A 10,751-nucleotide genomic window follows, 5' to 3' on the forward strand; every position below is an offset into this window, starting at 1 on the left:
ACATCAAAACTCATAGGATAGACATATAATAGAAATCTAAGGACAACATAAGGAGTTGATGACATCCGTAGTAAGTGCAACAATTTGGTTGGTCATTTTTAAAAATTTTCATAAAAATATCGATTTACCCATTCCAAGATTGGCCCTAATTTTGTCTGATGATTTTTGAAATTGGTTTTGAGTTTTGAGCAAAAAATTATGAATCGTAAAGTTTATAAAGTTTTGAAAGGCTAAAGTTGTTAAAAAGTGGTTTTCAATGTCTTTTGGAGTTTCGAGTCGTGAAATGGAATTGTGTCAATTTCATTGATACCAAAATGTAGAAATCTAAGAGAGTTGTCTATTTCAAATTTAGAGTCTTTTTGAGGATTTGTGGTCCTTAGTTTGGATTTGTTGAAATTTTAACCTTTGAGTTGACTTTGGTCAACATTCAGGGTGTGGATTCTCGAATCAGATTTCCAACAGTGCTATTGGATTTGGAGGATGATTTTAGGTCTAATAGAGGTCATGAATCAAGTTTCAGAGATCTCAAGCTTGATTTGAACTTTTTAGGCATTACAATTGTTGACTGAGACTTTCAAGAGTTTCAGGTCAAGGATACCTCAGATTGGTGTTTTGATCATTCTATTGATTCCGGAATGTCGACTTTAGTCAAGTAACGTATATGGTTTTTGTGTGGGATTTCCAAGAATCTCGAAGGTCTTTTAGGTGAATTATCTACCTTGCGTATTGTTGGTTCTGGTGCACCTCGAGTTCGTAAGGATCTCTTGCAATGGTTGTCTTGCTTTCGTGACCTTCTCATTAGTGAAGGTCAGCTCGCGAAAGCAAGGGCCCCCTTTTTTCAAGGCCTGCTTTTGCAAACCAAAGTTCACGTTCACGAAAGCGGACTGAGTTCACTTTTGCTAGATCTGAGAGGGTTTTTAATTTGAAATTTCGGGGCATTTTCTCACGTTTTGAGTTTTGGGAAACCCTTGAAGGCGATTTTAAATATTTTTTTTTGTGGTGAATCATATAGGTAAGTCTTTGTGAACCCAAACCTTCAATTCTATGATTATTTGTGGATTTTAACATCAAACATTGGGATTTTTGATTGACAAATTGATAAGGTCTTTATGAACTTGAGATTTTATAAAAAAAAGGTGATTATGAGTTGAAGACAACTCCATTTTCAAAATTATTTTCTTAAATGTATTCCAAATGCTTTAGGTGATATATTTATGTAACAATTTTCATATTCAAACCTTGTTTTTGGAATCGGATTTTTGAGTTGATTTGACCCACTTATACAAATTGTCTGATATGTGTTGTTAGTTCTGAAAGCTCACTGTGAAGACTTGTTTGACTAGATTGTGTTGATTTGGATATTGTTTGGAAGGGAAAAGCTCATGCCTTGGGTATGTGTGATTGACCAAGGCAACTGAACTTCTAAATTTTGATAAAACTTATAGATACTTGAACTCTCTTTCATGTATGTGTTGGGGAGCAATGAGAATGAGATAATTAGGCTTGTGCATGATTATTTTGCTTATTGGTTGGATCAAGTACTATTCTGGTATACTAACTATAGGTGGCTCAAGTAGCAAGTAGGTACACTAAGTATGGATGACTTAGGTTCCACACCATTACACATACTATTTGTGCTTGAGTTCGATGAGAGGACCGGGTATGTGATTGTGGTTCCATGAGTAAACTGGACATTTGTATTGTGAAGAGAAAATCAAAAGATAAGAAAAGAGACGGAGATAGAAAAAACACTTCATTAAAGTAAAAGATTAGAATGGAAATGAAGTGTTCTTGTGAGTTGTGCTGTAGAGATAACAAAACTTTCTTTTGCCATGCGAGTTGTAATATTCTAGGCAATCAAATAATATTGTAATATTATTATTGCCCCTGATAACAATGATAAGTATATTTATATTTGTAACTATCGTAAGTAAAAGAAATGAAATTATTCTGTTTGCTGAATTAAAGGTTAAATGAGGTAAGTCGAATATCACAAGAATTAAAAACATAATAAGACCTAACACAAGGACAAAAACAATTATTTTTGGGGCAGACAAATGGGTTAATGACAAATTATGAGAAAAATATAATATATATATGTATATATATATATATATATATGTATATATATATATATATATATATATATATATGTATATATATATAATAAGTGGGAAACATCTATATCAAAAGTTGAATTACAAAAATGTCCTTATAATATCATAATATTTATGAAAAAAATGTAAATATACATTATTTATAAATAAAAACTATTATATTTTCTATTAGACACTATTATCATTACATATTTGTGAACAAAAATATAAATATATATTGATTATAATAAAAATTAATATTCTAAAAATGAAGAACTTACCATCTATGACATGAATTAATCTAGACACAATGAACATTTGTAATTAAATGACAAAAGGAAATCAAAAGTTTTGTAACAGTAAAAATGACCCTTTAAGTGCACCTCCTTTACTCCTGCCAGTTTAAGATATACAATTTTTCAGATGAATTATATTCATAACATTATATTAAATGCTAAGTAATTGCTTCAAAAAATACTTACAATGGAAGCTTGCAATCGTTGAACTTTCAATTTTCTTTCTATTATAATTAGCACAAACGAATGATGAATTATATAATTGGTAAATTAATTAAATTTATCTTATAATATATATCATATTATATTAAAAATTGGACAACTTTTTTTTTTGTCAAAGTTAGATTACCAAAATACCTATCAAAAATTAAAATTTTATACCCTTTAAGGATGAAATTAGTCATATAATATTAATAACAATATAGTAATTAAATTTCTTTAAATTAATAATATTACTTCAATTTTTTAAACAATTTAATATGTTATTTATGTGAAGTCTTTATGACTTCAAAAGTTATACTTTTCAAATTCCTATACCTTTAATCATTTCAGCATCTTCTTTTTTCAGATTTTTTTTATTAATTATTTAAAAAACTAATCATACTCTATCTTATTTAATAAATTTCATTAAATCTTACTTAATAATATATTCAATTTCTTATCAGTTACAAATATTATATATTTTCATATTAACTTCAATTGTATTTGTCTTCTAAGAGCTTCTCTAAAGTTGCATCATATTATAGAAGTTCAAAACTTAAGAGAAAAAATAATCAATTTTTCAAGAGTTTTTTCTCTTTATAAGTTTCTTCAACTCTTTCACCCCTTCCCTTTCTTAGGAAATCTATTTAGTTATTTGACGTGTTTGTAGTTGTATCTCTCTTGTATAGACTATTCGTTTGTAAAAACTTATTTGTTGCAATTAATCGTATCACTAATCATTGTTGATTTTTGTTTGACTTTATGTGTTTTTTCTACTTTGTCTTATCGACATACTCTAACAATCTATTTGACTTTCTTCCTTGCACAAATTTACGGTCAATTTCTATTTATGTGGTTGAACTGTGAAGCTCTTAACGGCTTGCAAGGATGATGAGGGAGATGGTATGTTAGTTATCAGTTTCTCTATATTTTTACAATTTTTTACCATATAAATTATTCTAGCTAGATTGTGTTGATTAATATATCAATGTAAAGAGCTTGAAGTAAGAATGCAAAGGAAAGAAGGACAAGAAACACATAGTAAAATATTGTATATGAAATAGAGAATGCATTGAATTCATATATTTTCATTAATTAATATGTGAAAAGATGGATATATAAAGAATAACTAAATATCATTCGGACACATCGAAACAAGCCTATACTAAAGTAAAATATTATAAAATATCTAATTAATTAAATATTAAATAGCCAAAGTTGAGAAGTTGAATGAACAATCATTTTGCTCTTCAATGTAAAATAATTCCTACATTAAAAAATGGAAAGATCAAAATCTCAAAGATGGATTATTATTTTGTCGTTGTCCATATACTATAGTTAAATATTATATTAATTAAATAATAAGTATTAGCTGTAATTCCTTTTTCTTCCTGTTAATATTAATTAAACAATAAGTTAGTTGTAATTTTTTTCTCTGCATGTTATTTAATTTTCTGCTTCTTAAATTTTTAATTTGATAATTAGTTGAATTTCTATTTTAATACTTCTCATAAGGCTTACTTTAATTCTCTATTGGATTACTATTTTGTCTCTATATCAAATCGAATGTTATAAAATATATGGTTATATAAAAAATTGAAATTACCACTACTAATTTTAAGATGAATTAAAATTATAGATCCTTTTTTAATTTTAATTTTTAGCAATATCTCGACAGTTTTATTTTTAGATTAGTATGTTTTTCAGGTTGATGCATCATTCACTTTAATTATAATAATGGCTAAATAATGAATTAGGAGAATAATTCAGACTTTCAAAGTGTTTAATTTATTAATGTTATCTTATTAAATACTAAGCAATAACTCCTATAAAATATTTTAAGGAAAAAATATTTAAGAATAAATAGTAACATGTAACCACTATATGATAATGTTAAATCACTTAAACTATTTGTCATTGATATGCATTTCAAAACTCAATATAGAATTGAATTTTTAGATTAATATTTGCATGTTTGTCTTCTTAATAAAGCTTTCACTAAATATATACTTTAACACTTTATCATCCCATTACACTTTCTTCATTTACAGAAATCTGATATTTATAATTCACTTATTTTGATATAATAAAATACAAAAATGAAGTATTGTAAAAACAATTAATTATAATATTAGTAAAGGCTCTTAAAAAAGTTTTCATTTCTCCATCAGATGCAAAATATAAAAAAATAAAATACTACAACGTTATTGTAAATATATTGTTTAAAAATGCAAGTCAATAATTTCTAGGTCAATTTTTTTTCGTTATGTGTATTAATACTATACACCTTGACTATCTCCTCATTAATCTTTCACACTTGTATAAACTTTTCCACATTCTCAAGAAATTAATGTCATATTTAAAACACTCTTTGATTTTACTTAATCATATCCTATATAAATGGTGTCATTGTATACATTATGAAGAGACTTTTTCCCACTTGGAAGAAACAAAAAAAGTTCCATCTCTAACTGTCACTATATTTCTGTTGGTTTTATCTTTCACTATTATTAGGTTTAGCTTTTTTCTTATAAAAATAAGCACTTTATTACTCATATATTCTTTTGTTGCTTACAGAAACAAAATATATAGTGTACAAATTCTTACTACTTCTAATGGAGGTTGCAATGAGAGAAGGCATGTTGGTATCTTCAAGGAGACTGCAATCAATCTTTTGGGATGTTAACAGCTTAATTAGTAAACGCGATCATTTTTATATCTATGAAGTTAGGCTTATATAAGTTTTATATAATAGTAGGGATCAAACTTGCAACGCACGTTTCTAAGACTAGTATAAAAAAATATGTGAAGAATGGGTTAAACAAGTGTTGGGGTATTATTCATTAGTTTTGTTACACATAAATGAAGGAAGCCAGACTAAGATTGCAAAATTAATTTATAAAAAAAAGGGAAGGCAAAACGTAGTTTTATTTATGGGTATGGAAGGGTAGCAATATGGTTATGAGCCACAGTCCCAATCCATAGCTTGCCATTTACTTCTCTAACTTCACTAACCAACTTCATAACTACACCTTTTTTATCTTGAAGAACATCAATAATTTCTCCATTTTCATTGAAGAGTGATATAACAGTGTACATTTTCATCCCCATCAATCTAGCCAGGTAACGCATCTGAATCGGTAATCTAAAGTAAATGCTTCTCATCCATGGATTATTTATCAGCACTTCTTGTGCACGAGTTCGACAACAATCTATTGCAACCCAGAATTGACCTTTTTCGTTCACCCTTACGTTGTCTGGAAATCCTGGAAGGTTTGCAACAATCTCAACTATCCCTCTCTTTGGACCTTCTATCCAGTATTTCATCAGCCTGAACATATAACAGCAAGGTATTTATAATATTTGTTGTCTCGGTGAATTACACGTTTAGGTGATTTACGTCTGAATTAAACAAACACTTGTAGAGGGATGATGGATACCTGCAATTGGTTGTTTCAGTGAAGAGAAGAAAAGTTTGATCCTTGGATAATTGTACTCCGTTAGGGAACGTCAATCCATCCAAGACAACATTAGTAGATTTCGTAGCAATATCATACCTAAGAAGTCTACCACTGTCTTCTCCTTCTAACATTATGAGAAAATGGTTCCTACATAAGAAATTTATATAATGAAAGAAGAGTAATATAAACCACTACAATTGTAGTATTTGATAAAAAAAAGATTTGTTAACCTACACTCTGTTGTATTTCTTGCTAGTGTCTGTGAAGAAGATGGAGCCATTTGTATGGATATCAAGGTCGTTGGCGAAGAGTATTCGTTTCCCTTCAACATGTGTAGCCAAGGACGTTGCCACGCCTCCTTCAGGACCCACAACTAGGAGTCCATAGTATGCATCTGCTATGTACAAATCCCCTGTCTGTTTATTGAACCTTAGCCCAAGGGGCCTGCCACATTCTGGCTCAACTCTATATTGCTTAGGTGTTGTTGAATCCTTTCCTTTAGCACAAAGCTTCTCCGACCTTATACGACAACGACAGGGAGATAAATGAAATTTAAAAGAATAATACTATAGAGTATATATATATACACTCTATCCTCCCACTTCCTAAACAAAAATACATTGCAATTATATCCATCTTCACAACATATTCAATATGTCCATAAAGGTATATAATTCAGATGCTTACCAGTTACGTGTGACGACTGCAAATGTTTCCCAACCAGCATCCTCCCCCATCCACCGTACAATACGCCCATCAGCTAGTCCGGCATATGGGCCATGACCCAAAATATCAAATTCTAATGATTCAGGACCGTAAATTTCATTAACAAACTCCAGATTGCCGAGGCCTAACCGATTATTCTTGTCTCCATGCCAACTTTCCATGACTTGTTTGTATGGTGCAATGTCATTCTTTACTGGATTAAAGTCAGTGTCCCCTACTGGACTTAAACCAAATGGATCTGCCACAAGGAAAGCAAAGGCTAGGGAAAGAAGAAACAAGTGAGGACGTTGTGAAACAAGCTGGCTTCTTATCAATTGGATCCTCTTCTCCATGTGAGGATCGTTGATAGGCATCGGTGGCAGGAAGGTGGGGAATATGGATGCTGAAATTTAAGCTGTTTAAACTGGAAATGTAAGATTTCACAATGTTATAGGATGAAGGAAGACACACAATGTTTGTGATCCACTTGTTGTTAGAAGTAAGTTGTCCATTTGTTAGTCATGTTTTCTGCATTCCTACTTGTTATTGATAATAATGAAATCAGAAGGTGCATTCATTTATTTTTTTGGTCAATTCCAATATGATAGTGAGCAGCAACCATTTGTTCTATGAGTTAGATCATCATTCAAACTACGACACTCATCAAGTAAATAAGATTACTTGTTTTAAATGAGAGAAGAGGAATAGGTAACGTCAGCTCGTAAAATTGACTATAGTATATACTATTTATATTTAGACACAAATGCAGTACAATAAAAGGAATCTGAAAATTCACATAAATATGGGCTGTTGGACCAAGTCTACTCATGTAGGATCAAACTAAACAGATTGCGCTGAACCAACTAAACAAACCAAGGCCGAAATAGGAACTTGGTTTCAACATATTCCACAACCCAAATCTGAAACTTAACGTTGTGACATGGCATCCCTCGAACCACTACCAATTAAGAGAAACATCCATGGTAAACATGATAAGACTCTCTCATAGAGATGCTTTCAGATTTGATTTTTTTTTTAAAATGCACTTAATAGCCCAATGTGTGAATGATTGAGTTTCAAACTTCATCAAGTGTAAACAAATGAGGCCTAAGTCATAGAACTACTAATCATTTTAATACATAGCATGGGACGTAGCTGGAAATCATAACGAGAGTACTGAAAGAAAATGATAGATGGCTATTTCAATTCACCCGTGGTTCAAGTTGAACAAACCAGCCCTTCATTTGAGTAATTTCATTTGACATTCTGTTCTTGATTTTCACCCACAAGATTGAGTTAAGTGATTCTAACTTGAATCCATGATTACTTCATGAATCTAACACTCTATTTATCATTTGAAGATGAAAGCAAAGTTAGAAACTGGGAATTTTAGATAAAGGATCTCATGTTACCTAAACTGAGTTTTCAGTTTTCACTACTAAACCGAGTTTAAAAAATGACGGAGTCAACAACTACGGATTGTCCCTGCAAAAAAAAAAGAAGAAGCAACACATACTGCAACGCTATCTGAAAGAGGGTCGATTATTTTTATCGCACACCACTCTAGGCAGTCTTACAAACGTCTGTAACACTCAGCCTACTTGCACCCACGAAAATTGACTAAGTATAGAAATACTTAAAATAGTAGCGTCAAACAACCAACAGAATTTACATGAACCAGTCCCAACCTTTATGTCACGACCCAAATCCGGGCCGCGACTGGCACCCACACTTACCCTCCTATGTGAGCGAACCAACCAATCTAAACCTTAACATTTCAATGTAATAACAACAAAAAGTAATGCGGAAGACTTAAACTCATTAATAAAAACCAATTCAATAACTATCAATATTCAACATCTATTATTCCCAAAACCTGGAAGTCATCATGACAAGAACATCTACTTTAAACTACTAATTCTAAGAGTTTCTAAGAAGCTAAAAATACATAAGAAGCTAGTCCATACCGGAAGTTCAAGGCATCAAGACATGAAGGAAAAGATCCAGTCCAAGCTAGAAGCGTTAGCTCACCCTGAAGATCCGGTGTGACAAAGACTGGCTTGAGTTACTGTTGAGTCGAAGATGACGGCACGTTTGCTGCACTCCACAAATAACAAGAAGAAAAACATAAAAGTAAGGGTCAGTACAAACCACGGGTACTGAGTAGATATCATCGGCCAACTCAAAATAGAAAACAGTATGCATTAAGCAATATCATAAAATCAGCTAATATCCTTAGCATGCAGCATTTACAGTTACCATAACCCTTGGTTACAACACCAAGCACATCAATGAGGACTCACACCTCCTCATCATACTCATTTGGGAATTTAGTTCATTAGATTGGATATATTAACATATTTCAAGATTCATTATCTTTATTCCCTTCGTGTCGGTACGTGACACTCCGCTCCTCAATATACTATCCTGGTGTCGGAACGTGACACTCCGATCCTCATTCTATCCTGGTACCGGAACGTGGCACCCGATCCATATTCTATCCTGGTGTCGGAACGTGACACCCGATCCATATTCTATCCTGGTACCGGAACGTGGCACCCGATCCATATTCTATCTAGGTGTCGGAACGTGACACCCGATCCATATTCTATCCTGGTGTCGGAACGTGACACCCGATCTATATTCTATCCTGGTACCGGAATGTGGCACCCGATCCATATTCTATCCTGGTACCGGAACGTGGCACCCGATCCATATTCTATCCTGGTGTCGGAACGTGACACCTGATCCATATTCTATCCTGGTACCGGAACGTGGAACCCGATCCCCTAATCTCACCACTTTCGTTCATCAAGCCTTCTTTTATACCAAGGCATCATCATTAACAAAGTAAATTAGGGTTTCTTTTCAAGATTTGGGATTCAATAGCTTCATCATGCTTATTTATTCACAATTACATAATCACATCATTCATGCAAGCATACAATTAAGCATATAGAAGGTTTACAATACTACTAACACATATCATTCGCTATTAAGAGTTTACTACGAATAGCATAAAATAACCATAACCTACCTCTACCGAAGAATTGGAATCAACAAGCAATTTCCCAAGCTTTGATATTCCCTCTGCCTCTTGATCGATCAATTTCTCTCTCTCCTTGTTCTCTCTATTTTCTTTATTCAAACCCTCTTTCTTTTACCCTAGTTAACATATAATTAAGTGTAAAAGATGGCAATAATACCCCACTAATTAACTTAGGGTTACCTCTTTTAACCCCCAAGAATTTGAGTTATTAATATAAACCCACGAACTTTATAATTAAGGCAAGAATAGTCAAAAACGTCCCTTAAAACTTAACCAGAAATCTGACTCCAACTGGGATTATGCAAACTGTGACGGGTCGTCGTGCCTGCGACGGTCCGTCCTGCAGGTCATCGCATAGTTCAGAGACCCAAATTTCCACCAAGGGTCTGTGACGGTCCGTCACACCTGTGACGGTCCGTCCTGCCATTCCGTCACAAAGTTCAGAGAGTCGATTTTCAGTACCCAATTTCAGATTTTCTAAGTGTTTTGAAACGATGGATCACGACGGTTAGTCGTGCCTGTGACGGTCCGTCCTGCGTGTCCGTCACAGAGTTCAGAGAGTCGATTTCAGCACCCAAATTTCAGAATTTCTAAGTGTTTTGGGACGAGACACCCTCGACGGTCCGTCGTGCCCATGACGTTCCGTCGTGGGGTCCGTCGCTTCTGCCAGTTTTTCCAGAATTGAAGTCTGTTGCTCAAAATGACTAAACGGGTCGTTACACTTTATTAACCTTTAAGTAATACAAAGGAAGGCTTCTCGAATTATTCTAAGGCTAGAAACACTCAGTTTTTGCCTTAGACGAATTTCCACCTTTAAATCAAAATTCTGCACAATGGCAGTTACATGCGGCGGTTACAAGTGACACCTGTCCGACACTTGTCATCACAGGGTTCAAAACTAACGTTCCAACAGCTATATTTCCAACAGATAAAATTTAATTCA

At 32.9% G+C, this 10,751-nt stretch overlaps 1 protein-coding gene across 1 annotated transcript; it reads right to left on the minus strand.

Moving 5' to 3' along the window:
• Positions 1-5,410: 5,410 nt before the first annotated feature.
• On the minus strand, positions 5,411-7,187 carry LOC101266699 (protein STRICTOSIDINE SYNTHASE-LIKE 13). Its single transcript, XM_004234714.5, has 4 exons — positions 6,742-7,187; positions 6,289-6,573; positions 6,034-6,201; positions 5,411-5,924 (listed from the first exon to the last, which is right to left on the minus strand). Exons 1-4 carry the CDS (start codon positions 7,131-7,133, stop codon positions 5,525-5,527), a joined length of 1,245 nt encoding a protein of 414 aa, XP_004234762.1. The 5' UTR covers positions 7,134-7,187; the 3' UTR covers positions 5,411-5,524.
• Positions 7,188-10,751: the final 3,564 nt, after the last annotated feature.

Source organism: Solanum lycopersicum, chromosome 3 (genome assembly GCF_036512215.1).
Source record: "Solanum lycopersicum chromosome 3, SLM_r2.1".
In the NCBI taxonomy this organism is placed as follows: domain Eukaryota; kingdom Viridiplantae; phylum Streptophyta; class Magnoliopsida; order Solanales; family Solanaceae; genus Solanum; species Solanum lycopersicum.

Bases quoted from the DNA above. Each gene is read 5' to 3' on its own strand.
- LOC101266699 (XM_004234714.5), bottom strand. From the start codon at position 7,133: ATGCCTATCAACGATCCTCACATGGAGAAGAGGATCCAATTGATAAGA. The intron at 6,202-6,288 runs GTAGGTTAACAA...TTTCTTATGTAG, and splicing joins AGCAAGAAATACAACAGAGT to GAACCATTTTCTCATAATGT. The intron at 5,925-6,033 runs GTATCCATCATC...TTATATGTTCAG, and splicing joins ACTGAAACAACCAATTGCAG to GCTGATGAAATACTGGATAG.